This window comes from Anabrus simplex, chromosome 2 (genome assembly GCF_040414725.1).
Source record: "Anabrus simplex isolate iqAnaSimp1 chromosome 2, ASM4041472v1, whole genome shotgun sequence".
In the NCBI taxonomy this organism is placed as follows: Eukaryota; Metazoa; Arthropoda; class Insecta; order Orthoptera; family Tettigoniidae; genus Anabrus; species Anabrus simplex.
This window is the reverse complement of record NC_090266.1, coordinates 168,700,992-168,720,945: the sequence shown is the minus strand read 5'-3', so window position 1 is coordinate 168,720,945 and position 19,954 is coordinate 168,700,992. Positions and strand designations below refer to the sequence as shown.

Below are 19,954 nucleotides of genomic sequence, written 5' to 3'. Positions count from 1 at the left end.
CGAGCTATCAGCGTCAAACTTACCTGCCCTGATAGTTTCATTTGCACTCTGTGGATGGCATCCAAGAATACATTTCTGATGCCGATAGCTCACACCAAGACCTTTGACAAGAACAAACCAGACCTTTGACAAGAACAAACCAATTAAGAGTATATAGCACATATTTCCAAAAATGTTGACTTTCTGATGTGACCTTCCAACAGTTAAAAATGTATAACTTATACAATACTTGGCGCAAATCACTGGTATCAGGTGACGTATATCATATTAAATGCAAGAGCTCAAGGGGAAAAAATACAGAGGTCTGGTAGCACAATTTTAGGTTCTAGATGGAACTTCATGATTTTTTAATGTGGTCCTAAACTTTTGACCGGTACTGTACAACAGAAAACATTTAAAATTGAATTCTGTTTCAAACACTTCTCTATGACGAATTTAAAAAAATCCCAGATACAATTATCTGACAGAGAAGTTTGAATTCCAAATCAGAATTCAGCATATGCTTATCTACAAAATAAACCTTTCATTCAAATGCAAAACAAAAAGTTCACCAGTATAATTTACATATATAACATTCAGTATTAAATATACATCTGGAAGCCTATGAAGATACATTTAAATAACAACATACCACATATCGATTGGAGTGGAATACTCAGTGGATCCCAGAAGTACATCTGGTGGCCTGTACCACAATGTGACTACCTCATTTGAATAGGTTTTTGTGGGTACAGATTTGGCACGGGCTAGTCCAAAGTCAGCCAGCTGGAGAAAGAAACCAAACAGGCAGTGTTTAACAACTGTATTACTCAATCAAATACAGAGAAATAATAAATTTCATAATAGGGATGAAGTAATATGATAAAATAATAATCAATGAAAAAACACAATTCCCAGTCCCATATCAAACTAATATCCCCATTGTTTTGTCCCTTAAAATAACAATCATCTCCACCATCACCCATCGCATTATGTATATAAAAACAGCAGAATGATCATGGATTATGAAGAAACTGCAAGTATACAAGCATGCACACATAGTCATACTTCAACAATGATCTAACTCAAAATCGCTTACACTGCTATTACAAAAAAGAATGATGTTTGGGTCATCAGGCTATAGACTGCTTTAATGCAGCGCTCCACTCCACCCTATCATGTGCTGAACATTTCATTTCTACATAATTACTACACCAAACACCTATTCTGTTTGTCATCTGTTCAGTCTATCCCTACCATTCTTATAGCCTACACTTCCCTCAAAAACAAGGTTTTTTTTCTTCCTCAAAATGGCGCCCGGTAATGACGACGTAGTGTTTTATTCTCCGAGTAAATTAACCGTAAAATGTGACGAAAAGTGTGGAAAATGTCGAAGATTAGTGAAAAATGGAATGTTGTGTGATTCATGTGATCGATGGTGGCATTATATGTGCGGAAATTGCCCTAGAGACGTAAAAACTAATGAAAATGTTGACTGGATTTGTGAGCAGTGTGTTCGGAATGTTGTTGTTGGGGACGGCGTTGACGAAGCACTGAAAACAGTCGATGAGGAATATAAAAGTGCATTACAAATTATAAACATTCTAAAAAAGGACAATGAGATTCTTAAAGTAGAAAATCAAGAATTAAAAGAAAGACTGCGATCGCTAGAATTTGGGACTGACCCTTCTTCGAGTGATATCAAGTAGTTCGTGGATGGCCGGCTAAGAAGAAATCTACAACTGAATTTCCAGAAATAAACATCAGAAATAGGTTTTCTGCCCTAAATAATTTAATTCTGGAAGAAAGTGATCACGCGCGTGAAACCAAATCATCGGGATCCGCTGCCGTTGCCGTGCCGAGTTTAAAATTTAGGCCTAGAAATCAGATTCAAGACCCAGTTAGGCCTAAATCAGCGAAGGTAGCTGTGTTTGGTGATAGCCAAGGAAGGGGAATTGCGGGAGTGATTAACGACGAGATTATAGCAGCAACCGGAGAAATATATCCAGGAGCTTCTATCAGCAGTGTTCTGGAAAACGTAGAAGCAGTAACTAGGAACTTCGGGAGCGGCGATGCAGTGCTTATCATCGGTGGGACGAACGACGTAGCTCACGACGACGCCAAGAATGTAAGATCACAACTTAAACATACACTAGGGAAGCTGACCCACACTAACGTTTTTGTAGTGAACGTGCCCCACAGGCACGATTTGAGTAGAGACTCGTGTGTGAACTCTGAAGTGGACAAGGCCAATACTGATATTGTTAAAATTTGTAAACATTTTCGGAATACTTAGGTTATTGAATGCAGCAGTTTTGAGAGATACTGTTATACAAAACATGGCCTCCATCTAAACAATTCAGGTAAACGAAAGATAGCAAACATTGTTCTAGATTTTATTAATCTTAAGATATGTACTGTAAAACAGGCAACTCCCTTGAGTTATAATACTGACCAGGAAAACTAGTAGAAAGAGCCAGCTGTACTTCAACCTGGCTCAGTCAACTAGAAAAAGAAACTCAGGATAGTAAGGAATTTCAAGTTACCTAATTGCAACAGTCTGGCTCAGTCAACTAGAAATAAAAAAACTCAGGATAGTGAGGAATTTCAAGTTACCCAACTGCAACAGTCAAGTTTTAGGGAGGAAGGGGGTCTGAGATTGCTCTTGGTAAACTGTCAAAGTGTAGTAAATAAACAATTAAAATTTGGTACATTGATGGAATCTTATGAGACTGATGTGGTGATAGGAGTGGAATCGTGGTTGAAAGAAGGGGTGGGTAATAGAGAAATATTTCCAGAAGGGTACACAGTCTATCGTAGAGACCGAGGAGATAAAAAGGGAGGGGGGGGGGGTGTTTATTCTGGTGAAGGAAACTTACTGTTCACATGAATGGTTTACCGATGAAAGGGATGAAATATTAGGGATAAAATTAGTTTGTGATAATATGAAGGAGGTGGGAATTATAGGAACATACAGGCCTGGAAGAGAGGAAAGAGACATGGAAATCTTTGAGAAAATAATAGATTATACTCGTAAAAACAATAATAATGATATGGTAATAATTGGGGGAGATCTAAATTTGCCTGAAGTAGAATGGAATGGAGCTGCAAGTGAAGCCCATGAACAGAAACTGGCAAATAAGTTAATTTGGGAGGGAGGATTTACACAAGTAGTACAAGAACCGACTCGTCTCAATAACTTACTAGATGTGTTCTTGGTTAAACCATGGAACATTGTTGATAAAACTGAGGTAATTGAAGGAATAGGAGACCATAAGGCTGTAATAATGGATGTAGGACTCGTACCAAAAAGGCTTAATAAGAGGGTTACACAAGACAAGAAATTGTACAGAAAAACTAAAGTTGATGAATTTGGGACTTACTTTAAATCACAATTCAGTTGTTGGATAAGTGAAGGGAGTAACGTGGATACACTTTGGGCTAAATTTAAAGGAATCATTTGGGAAGGAGAGAAGAGATTTTAACTGTTAAGAAGGGTAAAATGACCTCAGACCCTATTTATTATACAAGGGAAATAAGAAAATTAAAAAGAAAATGTAGAATAGTAAACAGGAAAATCAAAGAGGGTAGGGACAGTAGAGAAACTAGAAAACAGCTAATGAGGGAACTGAATAGAGTGAAAAAGGAAGCAAAAGAATTATATGAATGGCATACTTCAAGAGGGTAATGACCACAAAGGGAAATGGAAAATGCTGTATTCATATATCAGGAATCAAAAAGGAAAAGGAATCCAAATTCCTACAATGGTGGGAGAAGGGGGTGAACACTATTTAACAGATACTGAGAAAGCAAACCTATTTAGTAGGGAATTTAGAGATTCAGTAGATGATTGTCAAGAGTTGGAAACCGAAACAGAAGATAGAAATGGAGAGAGACAGAGGGAAACAAGAAGCTTCTCATTCACAAACGAAGATATTTTCAGAGAAATCCCACTGCTTAAGCAAGGAAAAGCAGCAGGAAGTGATCAAATTACTGGGGAGGTATTAAAGACAATGGGGTGGTACATAGTGCCTTATTTAAAATTTCTCTTTGACTATGTCATAAATAATAGTGTAATACCAAAGGAATGGAAGGAATCTATAATAATACCAATTTATATAGGAAAGGGTGATAAAAGGAAACCAGAGAACTACAGACCAATCAGCCTGACCAGTATAGTTTGTAAAATACTGGAGAGTTTAATATCGAAGTACATCAGAGGGATATGTGATGATAAAAATTGGTTCATGAGGAGCCAGTATGGATTTAGAAAGAAATTTTCTTGTGAGGCACAACTGGTGGGATTTCAGCAGGACATATCAGATCAGTTGGATTCAGGAGGTCAGTTAGATTGCATAGCCATAGATCTTTCCAAAGCCTTTGATAGAGTGGAACATGGAATATTATTAAAGAAATTGGAGGGAATAGGATTGGACGTAAGGGTTACACGTTGGATAAAAACATTTATAAATTCAAGGGTTCAGAAAGTCAAAGTAGGAAATAATGTATCTCAGGAAGAGAAAATTTGGAAGGGAATTGCACAGGGTAGTATAATCGGTCCGTTACTTTTCTTAATATATGCAAATGATTTAGGGAACAATATAACATCAAAAATAAGATTGTATGCAGATGACATAATTGTTTATAGGGAAATAAACAACATTGAGGATTGTTCAGAATTACAAAGGGACCTTGAAAGTATCCAACAATGGGTTGAAGAAAATAATATGAAGGTTAATGGAGGCAAATCAACTGTTACAACTTTTACAAACAGGAGCTTTAAAACTGAATTTGAATATACTTTGGATGAGGTAGTTATCCCAACAGATGGCAAGTGCAAATACTTAGGTGTAAGATTTGAAAGTAATTTGCACTGGAAGGGTCATATTGATGACATTGTTGGGAAAGCATACAGATCGTTACATGTCATAATGAGGCTACTTAAAGGATGCAACAAAGAATTAAAAGAAAAAAGTTACTTGAGTATGGTTCGTCCATTATTGGAATATGCAAACAGTGTTTGGGATCCTCACCAAGAATACCTAATAAAAGAAATAGATAGTGTGCAGAGGAAAGCAGCAAGATTTGTAACAGGGGATTTCAGGAGAAAGAGTAGTGTATCAGAAATGTTAAAGGAACTTGGGTGGGAAACTTTAAGTAAGAGAAGTGAGAAAACTAGACTTATAGGATTATATAGAGCCTATACAGGAGAAGAAGCATGGGGAGATATCCGTGAGAGGCTTCAGTTGGAAAATAATTATATCGGCAGGACTGACCACAAATATAAAATTAGAAGGAATTTTAGCAGAAGCGATTGGGGTAAATTTTCATTCATTGGGAAGGGTGTGAAGGAGTGGAACAGTTTACCAGGGGTAGTGTTTGATCCTTTTCCGAAATCTGTACAGATATTCAAGAAGAGAATAAACAGCAACAGAGAAAATAAATGAAGTTTTAGAGGGCATTCGACCAGTGCAGGTTATTGTAAATAAAAAAATGTGTGTGAATAAATTAATTCCATCCCCTGGTCTAAGGAGTTTGGACAGCCAAAGTAGGGGACTGCCTGTAGGGGTGAAGTACAGTGGGGACTTCGAGGGCCCTGGGACCGCTACGGTAGCTGTGAAGGCCCTTCAGGAACTATGAAAAGTGGTGGCAAAAGGGGCTCTGGTTAAGACGCAGCAGGTCGTTATGCTACTTAGGATCCAGAATGGTAAAAAAAAAAAAGTAAATAAATAAATGCAATGTAAATATTAATCTTATACCAGTTGTATAGTATCATTTGAAGTAATTCCACATACTGTATATCAGTTGACTATATTTGTAAGTAGTACAGGAGATATTATAAGTAGAATTTTGTAAACAATATAAATTTATTAAGGATGAGCTGTGTGTTTAATAGAAAACATTGCTAGCGTAAAATGTATAATATTGTATTATAGGAAAATTTTCTTCTCTTGTTAATTTAATATTTAGTGCTTGACAATAATGTATTTTAGTGTACCATTGGCCACCGAGGTAAACACCTCATTTGCAAATAAAGAGATTTTGATTTGATTTGAACAAGTCCTGGGTGTCAAGATTTATTCTATCATTCTACCTCTTCTGGTCAAATTTTGCCAAATTGTTCATCTCACCCATTTGATTCACTCTCTCTTCATTTGTGATTCAATCTATTCACCTCACCTTCAGCATTCTTATGCATCATCACATTTTAAAAAGCTTATATTCTCTTTCTTTCTTTCTTTCTTTCTTTCTTTCTTTCTTTCTTTCTTTCTTTCTGAGCTAGTTACTGTCCATGTTTTACTTCCATTCAATGCCATGCTCCAGACGAAAGTATTCAAGAACATCTTTCTTAATACCTGTGTCAATGTTCGAAGTGAGCAAATTTATTTTCTGAAAGGTCTTCCTTGCTTGTGGTTAGTCTGCATTTTATGTTCCTATTACTTCTGCCAGTGTTACTTATTGTATCACCCAACTAAAATTATCAATCTAATTCCTCTAAGATTTCATTTCCTAATCTAATATTTCTTGCATCACCTAACTTTGTCAGACTGCACTCCATTACTTTTGTTTCGGACTGATTTATTTTCATCTTGTACTCCATCTTGAAAACTGTGTCCATCCCATTCAGCAATTTATCCAGATCATCTGCAGAATCAGATATCATGTTTTCAAATATCATTGGTAAATCTCAGTTTTGATTTCCTCTCCTTGGATTGATTCCCTTCCCAAATTCTGCTTTGATTTCCTTTACTGTCTGTTCCACATAAATATTGAAAAGGAGAAGGGGCAAACTGCAGCCTTGCTTCACTCCTTTCTGAATTGCTGTTTGTTTGTTTTTCTTCATAGCCTTCAATATCATTCCAGACTGATTTTTGTACAGATTGTTGATAATCGTTTGTTGATATGGTATCTAATCCCATTCACCTTCAGAATCTCAAGTAGCTGGGTCCAATCAACATTACTGGATGCCTTTTCTAGATCTACAAATGCCATGTATGTGGTCCTGTCCACCTTAATTCGATACTCTATGATCAAATGAGAAGTCAGTCTCTCAAAGCTCTATGGAATTCTGACCTCAAATTGTGTCTCCCATTTCATCAGAATCAAAAGCCTCTTCTTGTTCTAGAACTTTATCATCTATTTCTTTCCCTTAACACAACTGTTGGAAATGTTCCTGCCATCTTTCCTTGATTTCTTGCCAATAGGTATAACAATATTCTGTCTAAAATCGGATGGCACTTCTCCTGTATATATGTCTTATACACTAAATGGATAACCTCGCCGTGCTGGTTTATCCTAAAACAGTCCGTGATTCTGAGGGTAGTCGCAGTCGCCCAGGTAGCAGATTCCCTATCTGTTGTTTTCTTAGCCTTTTCTTAAACAAATATTAGCTCCAATGTGTCCTCTTGAATTCCAGTTTTATCTTCATATTGTGATTTTTCCTACTTTTAAAGACACCACTCAAACTTATTTGTCTACTGATGTCATTCCACGCCATCTCTCCACTGACAGCTTGGAACATAACACTTATGACTTAAAAACCAATGAAGGTATTAATTAATCCACCTATTCAATACTTTTTGTCCACTTATACGTGGTTACAAATAAATGCTAATACTTAACACTTTCGGGACATGTTTTGCCTTTTAAGGGCATCTTCAGCCGTAATACAATCTTAAAACTATTACACATAATATTAAAAAAGAAGCTAGAAAATTAGCCTTGTAACCTTATTACTTAAAATATTAGTATACATAATGTGAAAATGGAAAACATTTGATAAAGTCATGATAAAATGTCAATGGAGCACTGTCTATGGTCATTCTAAAATAATTTGGTCTGAGACTAAAACTTCTTCTTATATAAATTTTGAAGTTCTAATAAAATGGTTCAATTGAATTTGTCAGTTATTTCTCCTAATGTGATAGTACATACATTTTTTTCTCTAACAAAATAAAAGAGATATCACCAACACAGAAAAAGATGTCTTGCAAAAGACATGGTCAAGGTCGCTGCTTTTGTCCTTAATGTAAAGGTAGTAAAACACTCGAAGGGTAGTTGTAAATAACGTGGAAACTGAAGCCTCGGTATACGATCATGAGAAATTTGGAACGTCAAGTAGGCATAAGTTTGTAGAGTACCCTTGCCAAAAGCTTTCAACAGTCTACTGGAATAATTGTTCTGTGTTTGTTATAAACAGTTACCCACTACCTTCTGTTATATCAGTAAACACTCATTTACAAATAAATTGACGAAAGACATAATTTCATTGCTATTTTAGATGTCAACATTTAATCCTACCCGGCCAGTGAATTTAATTGCAGGCGGGCAATAAGACAGATGTGTACTGATTATTTGAATGTGCTGAATTTCATTTGCCCAGAGTCTGGTATACCATCATCAGAATTGCTTTCACAACCACTGAAATCAGGGATGAGTTCATCACCAGAATCTTGTTCAGATATCTTCAATTTCCTCACTTTGTATACTGCGTTTGTAACACGTCATCTTATAGCGACACAGTAAATCACTTCACTACACACCCTCACAGAATGTCACAACTGGCTTAGGTCCATGTTTACTCAAAGAAAAACATTAAGAAAGGAAGCATTGGAATGTACTCTCTGTTCAGGTAGTCAGGGTGAGGGACTGTTCATTTATATGCCATCTATGGTTTTCAACATGAACTACGACTTTGTACGAATTTAGCACAAAATTTGAAACAACGTTTACATTGTGTGACCTTGGATGCCTTAACTCGGATACGGTCCCACACATAGGCTGCTCTTAAGCGCTTTAAGGCGTCTACGGGAGTGAATGTGTTAAATGTACACTGCTTGTACTGGTGTAATGAAATGCAAATTAAACTTCAAAATGTATTTACTGACTAGAATCTAAAACGAATGGTGAGGAGAAAATGATCGCGAAACAAAAAAAACAATCAGCGGATCCAATTCACAATGTCTTAATCATTGGAATGATTCTTATTATCTAAAGGGGTCCAAACTCCAGGTCACCAGCCCCTCACAATGGTACTAATCACTAGTAAAGCAGAACCGTGGTGTTCCTCCTACAGTGGTACTAATCACAAGTAACGTAGACTCTTGTTGTTTCTCGCATGATGGTACTAATCACAGGCAATGTAGACCCATGGTATGTCACACACAATGGCACCTATCGCAGTTAACGCAAACCCATGGTGTTTCGCACATAGGGGCACAACTCACAAGCAACACAGAACCATGGTGCTCCTCACATGGTAGGACTAATCGCGGGCGCAGGTATTCCTGCGGTGTTCCACACTTTGTGGAACTAATCACAGGTGACGTATACTCATGGCGTCGCGCACATAGTGGTACTAATCATAGGCAATGCAGACCCACGATGAATCGCACATTATGGTAATGCCTACAGGCAACAAAAGCCCATGGTGTTCCTCACATAATGGTACTTCTCTCAGGCAACACAGACCAATGGCTTTACAGACATAGTGGTTCTAATCACGGGGGTCAGCAAAACCTGTGGTGTTTCTCACATAGTAGTACTAACCACCACCACCACCACCACCACCACCACCACCACCACCACCACCACCACCACCACCACCACCCTCATCAATGTACTACTACTACTACTACTACTACTACTACTAACCACAAGCAACGTAAACCCAGGGTGTTTTTCATAAAGTGGTACTACTCATAGGTGACACAGACCCATTCTGAACACAGTGGAACTGACCAGTGAAATACATCATGCGCTCTTATCATAAGCAACCCATAGGTTCATCACATAATGGTACTGCTCCTATATAACGTAGACCCATGGTTTTCTTCGCATGGTGGTACTAGTCGCAAGTAACGTCGACCCATGGTGTTCCGCATGTAATGGTACTAATCACAATTATTCTCATGGTTCTAATTTCATCAACCCTTCGTCACCCTCTTTAGTCACCTCTTACGACAGGCAGGGGATACCGTGGGTGTAGTCTTCATCTGTGTCCCACATCCACAAGGGGTAAGAAATGGATAATCAAACATCGTGCAGTCTCTTATAACTCTGCTAAACTTGAACTGCGCCTCAACTTGGCGGAACCAAACATCTGGACGTTCTAACCAAAACGGAGGTATTTTTACACTCTCATTGCATCTTCTTTTGTATCTTCCTTATTACTTACTCCGGAGTTATTGTTCTAGTTACTTTGAGACATCATTTACATTAATGTGATGTTGTATGGTGCACAACCTGGAATTGCTGAATTTACACTCACAGACTCACAATTCACCAGATTAAACTGTACATCCACTGATCACATTGTGGTCACCATTATTACTATATCATTTATTAATTCTAGACCACATTCATTTTGGAACTGACTCCATATTCTTTTAATCACGAACTTTGCCTATCTAAAAAGAATTTTTTTTTGTTGAAGACTCTATGGCCTTGAGCAAATATGGTAACACGTAATATCTTTTCCTTTTTTTTTTTTTTTTCCTCCTCAATCTACATGTCAACACGAAGCTGCTACAGTTCCAAAAGAATGGGCAGTAAGCAGGTTCAGGATTTAGAAAGAGAAAGGGGGGCATACAGGGATGCTGTAGTAGAAACAGCAAGGGAATGCCTATGAACAACTGTGTGCAAAAATGGGAAAAAGCAAACATCTTGATGGAATGATGAAGTGAGAGCAGCTTGTAAACTTAAAAAGAAGGCAACGAGCTCGATAGCTGTAGTCGCTTAAGTGCGGCCAGTATCCAGTAATCGGGAGATAGTGGGTTAGAGCCCCACTGTCGGCAGCCCTGAAGATGGTTTACCGTGGTTTCCCATTTTCACACCAGGCAAATGCCGGGGCTGTACCTTAATTAAGGCCACGGCCGCCTCCTTCCAATTCCTAGGCCTTTCCTGTCCCATCGTCGCCATAAGACATATCTGTGTCGGTGAGACATATAGCAAAGAAAAAACAAAAAAGGCATACCAGAAATCGCTCCAATCAAGGACTGATGCAGACAGGGAATTGTACATGGATGAAAGAAAAAAAGAGCAAAACAAATAGTTGTGGAATCCAAGAAGAAGTTGTGGGAAGATTTTGGTATTAACCTGGAAAGGCTAGGTCAAGAAGCAGGGAAACCTTCCTGGACAGTAATAATCTTAGGGAGGGAAAAAAGGAAATGAATTGTGATTAGGATAAATCAGGTGAAATCATAACAGATCCCAGGAAATCAGTTGACAGATGGAAGGAAAATGTCCCCAATATAAAAGGAAATTTTCCTGGTGAAGTTTCGAACAACCGGACTCATGGGGAGTAGGGCAATGATGTTAGTGAAATTACACTTGACAAAGATGAAAGGACAATAAATAAACTCCATTGTCATAAAGCAGCAATAATAGATTAAGCTAGACCTGAAATGGTGAAACAGAGTTGAGAAATAGTGTGGGAAAGTAGGGATGAAATTGCTTCACAGAGTAATAGATTAACATGGAGGTAGTAAGGACAAAAGCAATAAATACACCTATCTATAAGGAAAGGAACAGGAAGGATTGCAACAACTATTCACGTATCTCATTCATCAGTATACCAGGAAAAGTGTTCACTGGCTTTTTGGAAGGGAGGGTGCTATCAGTGGTTAAGAAGTTGGATGAAAACCAGTGTGGTTTCAGACCACAGAAGGACTGTCAGGATCAGATTTTCAGTATGTGCCAGGTAAATGAAAAATGCTACAAGAGGATTAGACAGTTATGTTTATATTTTATAGATCTAGATAAGGCTTATGACAGAGTACCGAGGGAAAAGATATTCACCGTTCTGAGAGACTATGCAATTGCAGGTAGATTATTAAAATCAATCAATTGCAGTTATGCTGACAATAGGGCTGCAGTGAGAATTCATGGTAGAATGATTTCTTGGTTCAAGGTACTTTACAGGGGTTAGACAAGACTGTAATTTTTCACCTTTTTTGTCCATAGTTTACATGGATCATCTGCAGAAAGGTATTAAGTGGCAGGGAGGGAATTAGTTAGGTGAAAACATAGTAAGCAGTCTGGCCTATGATGACGACTTGGTCTTAATGGCAGATTGTGGCTGAAAGTGTGCAGTCTTAATATCTGGCACTTGAAAATAGGTGCAATGAGTACAGTATGAAAATTAGCCTTTTCAAGACTAAAGTGATGTCAGTAGGTAAGAAATCCAAAACCAATGTTTTCAAAATGTTGTCATGGAAATACCATTATATATTATTGCACGTTTCTCAAGAAGTTCTTTACCTAGATGTGTGAAATTTTTTATGGTTATTCCATACTTAGCTGTGGTGTTACTGACTTTTTATTTCTTGTTTCTAATTTAATCATGGAAGTTTCAAAATATTTTTATGAGAAGATATGGGGAAAATTTAGTGAATTATTTACAAAAATAGGAAATAAACTTTTCACTCAGCACGAAAACAAATATGTTAGTGTCTTCACTAAGTATGTGTCAACAACTGTATAGGACTTGCAATAATATATATAATAATATATAATATATAATGGTACTTCAATGACAACATTTTTAAAAACATTGGTTTTAAGTTGATGGTACATTTAATGCATATAATTCCATTACTTTGAATTTTTACTGTTGTATTCATCATCTCTGGCTTCCTTCCTAGACTTCTGTAGCTTTCTCACCCTCTTTGCCAGCTTATCTGCATCTAAATCAGCTTTAGCAACCCACATCCTTTCAATACTTGGATAATCTTCAGTGCATTCCTTCCAGGTTGAATACCTAGCTGCTACAGCATTTCAATACACTCCACATTTCCCTCATTGAATTCCAGTACTACATCATTAGAGTCAATGTCTGACATCCCCAAAAATACCCTTTTAGAAACGTTTCTTTTTTTGAAAATTCTTATTTGCGTGGACATGATAATGCATTTCACACAAATCACACAACCATGAGGATAAAAACAAACTTTGACCAGCACATGTGATGCCACACAAACATAAGAATGCAATAAAGTGTCAGGCTTACCAACACACAAAACTGCCCTAGAACACACAAACCTCCCACAGAAAAAGGAACTAATCTAGAAATCAGAAAATACTGCAGTTCTCAGGCCAGTTCTAGAAAGGAGATGTGGCTCTCTTATGTCACGTGGCATTTAAATGGATGTTAGATGGCGTTTGGGGTACTTTCTCAGCAAAAAAAAACACATACATGCACATTATAAAATGGACTTTCAGCAATCAAAATCATTCATACAATGGGTATTTTCAACCCAAAATGGGCTACAACCTCCCCTTAATGCATTTCACATCTCATGTCTTGGTATCATCAAAGGCAGCTCTCAGTTCCCATTTACACTAGTGACATGTTGAACAACATCTAGAGTGTACACCTGCACAATTGAAGTTTCTGCTTTGTCCCTTTCAACACCTGGTGAACAGGAAGTGTTTCTACTTCCTAGCCACATGGAAAACCAAGAGACCCGACCCTACTTCACCCGATTCCATCTGAACGGCATCATTAGCAAATAGTAGTTCATAGCTGACTGTTCACGTGCTGAGATTAAATCAGCAGGTCTTAGCAGAATATAACTCAAAAGTGCTGAAGTTAGCAGAGTCGTATGAGCAATTTACCCATCTGTATGTTAGGAGTAAAGCATATCATAACAGCAAAAAACAAGAGGATGCTCTAAGCTCTCTCTCGCTCCACGATATTCGAACCACCACTACCCCTGCAGATTTAAAGGATAACATAAAAGGCATAGGAAGCCAATATTCACGGGAAAAAGTTACAGTGGAGAAATCCGAGAAAAGTGGCGCAGGAGGAAAAGATATACCGGTATACATCGACGCTAAATTTTTTGACCACAGTTTCCCAGAGGAATTCAAGGTGACATGCAGTCAGAATAAATACAACATAACAATAAAGCTTGTGAAGCAGGAAATGCCTATTACAATATAACAATAAAGCTTATGGAACAGGAAACGCCTATCTCTACAAAACTCAGTAAAAAAAAGTTAGTATCTTCTTCCATTCTTAAAATGTTTCCAACAGAATATTTGCCTTCCAGTCACAGTTCATTGTACTGAATATAAATAATCCTTCCTCTTGCTTCTTAGATGCCGACCTCCTTTCACAGGACTTCCTTCATTTTTCATTCCTGACTAGCACAAACTAAATCTCTTGCCACAGCTGAGCTAAAACCAATCCTTTTCTCTTATTCAAATCCATGGTGTATGCCACACAAAGCCCACCACTCTGCGAGCCTGCCCAGCTTTGTCCATATTCAACAAGTGCCACAGCCAGTGTGAATGAGCCTTAATTTTATATGAATCCCTCAGTCAGCACATTATTCTATAAAAGGTGCCACACACTGCTAGTATAAATGGGGACTTAGATCAACAAATGTTAGTAAAATATCTTTCCCCTCTCTAATATTTTTTCACAGATTATTCTAAGTGAATACAAGTGGTCCTGAGTTTGCAACCCTGGTCTAAACGCAGCTTGTTCCTCTTCCACCTCCTTCTCCTGCACATTCCTCACTCTCTTCTGAATATTTCAGAACCAAGCTATATAAGCATACGGCTCTGTATTTATAGTAGTCCGCTGAAGTTACATTCTTATGAATCGGATAAGGTATTAAGAGTATAATATCACACACCCTAGGCCGAAGTATTATCAGTTTCTCATTAATTTCCATGTCCGACTCGTTGGCTGAATGGTCAGCGTACTGGCCTTCGGTTCAGAGGGTCCCGGGTTCGATTCCCAGCTGGGTCGGGGATTTTAACCTTCATTGGTTAATTCCAATGGCCCGGGGGCTGGGTGTTTGTGCTGTCCCCAACATCCCTGCAACTCGCACACCACACATAACACTATCCTCCACCACAATAACACGCAGTTACCTACACAAGGCAGATGCCGCCCACCCTCATCGGAGAGTCTGCCTTACAAGGGCTGCACTCGGCTAGAAATAGCCACACGAAATTATTATTAATTTCCATAAAATGCTAAGTAGAAAATCTCTGAACAGGTATATATGTATAGCATGTCTTTAACAGTTTTCATTGTTCAGTCTTTTTAAATGTCGCTGTGCATTACTCTACAACATCCCATTTACATTACTTGTTCTGTCATCTATTATTTTATACACATCTGAAGACTACTCAACAGAAATTTACAGTTGCTCCCCTTTTCAGGTAGGCTTCTGTTGCATTCTCTGCCTCTTCTGTGAAAGGAGAGAGGAAATCAAATGGATGAAGTGAGAAGTAGTTCTCCTTGTAGGAGTCAGCAGGCCAGCAACCTATCACTGCTGTCCACATGTTGCTGTCTGTGACCAGAACAGCTTCCCATTTGAAAACTACTGTAATGGATTCCCCATGACAGTATTTCAAATAATATTCTTATCACAACTTCAAAATGACCTTTCCAATATGCAAGATATATGAACAACAGAACAGAGTCTACAGGGGTGAAACCACAGAAATGAGCAGATTCGTTATGAGTTCATATGTCGTTGAGATGAAATACTTTTGGAAGATTTATACAGCTGCAAATGTTTCTGAAATAAAAACAGTCCAGATAATATGAGGTTCACAACATCAATTGTTTGAATACTCATCAAGCTACCTACCACACAACAATCATGTTACCAACAGCACGGAGCTAATCTTCTGAATTAGTACATAACACACAGAGACTATAGGTTCTACTGTGAGAAGAAAACAACTTAAGCACTGAGCTCAATGGCTACACACAGAAAAAATACTGAGTGACTAAGATGACATACACCTCACTCTACAATAAGACAGTACAAGAAAATGCAGAATTTCCACAGTAACAGAACAGGATGCTCAGATGACTTTAACCAGAATGAATAATATGCAAGAGTACCTTTGGCAGAGGACATCTGATAGATATTTGACCATCACCTACTGTACACTTCCATAGTGCACAACAGACAGGGTAAACTGATAGCATGCAGTACAAAACTATGGACAAATGGATAATTGATGACCTTGAATCGCTTAACTAAGTACAACCTACTCAAAAATATTACAACTTTATCCAAGACTCAGTTTTCCTGGCTACAAAAATCATGTACATGAGGTTGAATGGCAGTTACACACAAAACTCACCACGATACTGCCCATTACATGCTTGATCATATTCTATAATAGATACACACCCTAACAAATAAAATACATGCATATTGTAAAGCAAATGACATTATTGCTGGGGAGCAAATGGGGGAACAGATGGTCATCACGAGGATGTAAGAAACAACTTACAATCAATGAAGTTGTCGTGGAGAAAGCCTGCTACAAGTTCCAAAACCTGTATGCATGTTTGATCGACTACAAGAAAGGTTTCTATTCAGGCTTGCATAGTAGACTTCTTCAGGTCCTACAAATGTATAAAGAACATCCCGCTATAATTATTTCTATGAGGTATACAATGAAAATAGGGATACGGCATTTCATTTGTAAACAAACCAACTACCAAACCATAACTCCCACTTAAATTACTATGGTTAGACACCTACATGGTCATTTAAAGTACTATTCTAGCATAAAACTCTCTATTTCCAACTATCAACTCATTGTACCACAGTTCTGGAACACATGTGTGAACATAATCAGCACAATGAATGCATTTACAAGAATTTACCTAAAGCAGCCAGAAACATTCCAAACAATGAGTTGAAATATAAATGAAACTTGTCAACAGAGGAACTAGTACGAGTAGTCAGGGAGAAAGAACAGATACACAGTTTTGATTCACTGAAAGATGATGATGATTGTTTTCAAAATTGATTTTCATTCAACCACTGTTCCTGATTATATTCCTACTAGCAATAATAAATAATGACTAGTGTTTAAGTTTACTTCAATTGCAATATATTGAAGATGCCAGACTGCCAAAATTTTGCCCTGAAAATGGGTTATTTCACATGTCAGCAAATATAATGGCAAAGATATCTCGCATTTAAACACACTTAATGTTAATTGACTGCACCAAGTTACAAGTGACAATAACAGATTTACGCTACATTTTATCATCCTGCTCATATCCATACAGCTGCAAAACAAATCCAAGAAACATGCACATCACTACCATCCGGATGGGCTGACTTTGCAAATATAGATGGAGACATGCTAATTTTACTATGTAGCTCATCTTACATGAGAAAAGTTTCCTGGAGCTTAAGAGCACTAGCAGCCATACAATGGACTGGAGTTTTTGGGATATTTTTTCTACTTCAATCTACTCTCTCCTTGGAAACAACATGGCGAACAAAATGGAAGCAGCTCGATTTGTTCTGGGTGATTTCCGACAAAAGAGTAGCGTTACAAAAATGTTGCAATGTTTGGGTTGGGAAGAATTGAGAGAAAGAAGAAGAGCTGCTCCACTAAGTGGTATGTTCCAAGCTGTCAGCGGAGAGATGGCGTGGAATGACATTAGTAGACGAATAGGTTTGAATGGCGTCTATAAAAGTAGGAAAGATCACAATATGAAGATAAAGTTTGAATTCAAGAGGACAAACTGGGGCAAATATTCATTTATAGGAAGGGGAGTTAGGGATTGGAATAACTTACCAAGGGAGATGTTCAATAAATTTCCAATTTCTTTGAAATCATTTCGGAAAAGGCTAGGAAAGCAACAGATAGGGAATCTGCCACCCGGGCGACTGCCCTGAATGCAGATCAGTATTGACTGATTGGAATTCAGTGGGAAGCTATCGATATTAATGAGGCTTATGAAGCGAAGAAAGTAGGACTGGCTGAGTCAGCAAAGAGGATGCATCTGGATGTGTTAGGAGTTAATTATATTCAGGTAAGGGGAGATAACGAGAAAGAATTATGAGATTATAAAGTGTTCTTGACAGGTGATGAAATGGGAAGGGCAGTGTGGTGTAGGACTTTCCATCAGGAATACTATTACACGCAACATAGTTTCTGTTAGGCATGAAAATGAGCAAACGATTTAGGAAGATGTGACGACTGGAGAATAGTGTATGACAATTGTCTCAGTCTATTCACAATGAGAAGGTGCAGATGAGGAAGAATGCATTGAGTGACATCATAGACAGTATCAACAGCAAGGATAGGGGAGTGCTAATGGGCAATTTCAATGCGAGTTGGAAATAGAACTGAAAGATATTAGGTGATTGGTAGAGGTGGGCAAAATATGGAAGCTAACAGGAATGGGAAACGTTTCCTGGACTTGTGTGCTTGTATGGGATTTGCAGTTACAAATATATCCTTTAAGCATAAGGCTATTCGAGCCGGCCCTGTGGTGTAGGGGTAGCGTGCTTGCCCCTTACCCGGAGGCCCCAGGATCGATTCCCGGCCAGGTCAGGGATTTTTTACCTGAATCTCAGGGCTGGTTCGAGGTCCACTCAGCCTACGTGATCAGAATTAAGGCTTTATCTGATGGTGAGATAGCGGCCTCGGTCTACAAAGCCAAGAATAACGGCCGAGAGGATTCGTTGTGCTGACCACATGACACCTCATAATCTGCATGCCTTCGTGCTGAGGAGTGGTCGCTTGGTAGGCCAAGGCCCTTCAGGGCTGTAGTGCCATTGGGTTAGGTTAGGTTATAAGGCTATTCACTGCTACACATGAGAGGGTAGGGGTATCAGTTCAATAACAGACTGTATCATAACCGACTTCGAATTCAGGAAATCTATTAGGAATGTGCAGGTATTCCAGGGATTTTTTGATGATACAGACCACTATCTGATCTGCAGGGAACTACGCATCTCTAAGCCTAGGGTAGAGAAAGTGAAATCTGTCGGCAGAAGAATAAGAGTAGGAAATCTCCATGATGAGGAAATTAGACAAGAAGTGCATGGATATGATTAGTGAAAAGTACCTAACGGTAGACAATAAGCAGGTTCAGAATATAGATGGAGAATGAGGAGCATACAGGGATGCTGTAATAGAAACAGCAAGGGAATGCCTAGGAGCAACTGTGTGTAAAGATGGGAAAAAGTGAACATTTTCATGAAGTGACGACGTGAAAGCAGCTTGTTAAGGCAAGAAGAAGGTATATCAGAAATAGCTCCAAACAAAGACTGATGCAGACAAGGAATTGTGCACAGATTGAAAGAAACAGAGCGAAACAAATAATTGCTGAATCCAAGCAAATGTCGTGAGAAGATTTAGGTAATAACCTGGAAAGGCTAGGTCAAGCAGCAGGAAACCCCCCCTGGATAGTAATAAAGACTCTTTGAAAGGGAGAGACAAAGGAAATTAATAGTGTTTTGGGTAAATTAGGTGAACTCATAATAGATCCCAAGGAATCACCAAACAGGTGGAAGGAATATTTTGAAAATCTTCTCAAAGTAAAAGGAAATCTTTCTGGAGATGTCGCGAATAACAGCTCTTGGGGAGGAGGGCAGTGATGCTGGTAAAATTACACTTCAGAAAGTGAAAAGGATGATAAATAAACTACATTGTCATAAAGCGGAAAGAACAGATGAATTTAAGACATGAAATGGTGAAATATAATGGGAGGGGTAGGGATGAAATGGCCTCGCAGAGTAATAACATTACAGGATCAGATTTTCAGTATGTGCTAGGTAACTGAACAATGCTACGAGAGAAATAGACAGTTATGTTTAAGTTTCATAGACAGACAGGTCAACCTTCAAAAGTAAAATATCAAGGAGCAATTCAGTTGCGCATTGCAACGTATTACGAGACATCACTGACGGCAAAACATGTACTAATTCAATATAATTCAATACATTAATAACTCTATTTGGCCTACATATATATATATTTATTTATTTATTTCATTATTTATATGTAAATATAAATACTGGACGTACCTGAACTTAGGAACATGTAACTTCTCATCCTTAAACATGCTGAACACATTATGACTAATTGTTGTTCAACATACCCGTAGCTGACTTAACTCTCTTCAGAAACTCGGATCTAAATTTTTGCTCAAAGCACTTGCCTTGCTGAACTGATTTTAAGG

The 19,954-nt window shown here is 38.2% G+C and overlaps 1 protein-coding gene across 3 annotated transcripts in view; it reads right to left on the bottom strand.

Moving 5' to 3' along the window:
- LOC136863964 (cyclin-dependent kinase 17) overlaps positions 1 to 19,954 on the bottom strand; it is a 322,506-nt gene that overhangs the window by 38,937 nt on the left and 263,615 nt on the right. For all 3 annotated transcript variants that reach the window (XM_067140423.2, XM_067140424.2, XM_067140425.2), the window contains one exon: positions 632 to 765. In XM_067140423.2, the coding sequence (XP_066996524.1) occupies positions 632 to 765 (134 nt within the window). The remainder of the gene's footprint in view (positions 1 to 631; positions 766 to 19,954) is intronic.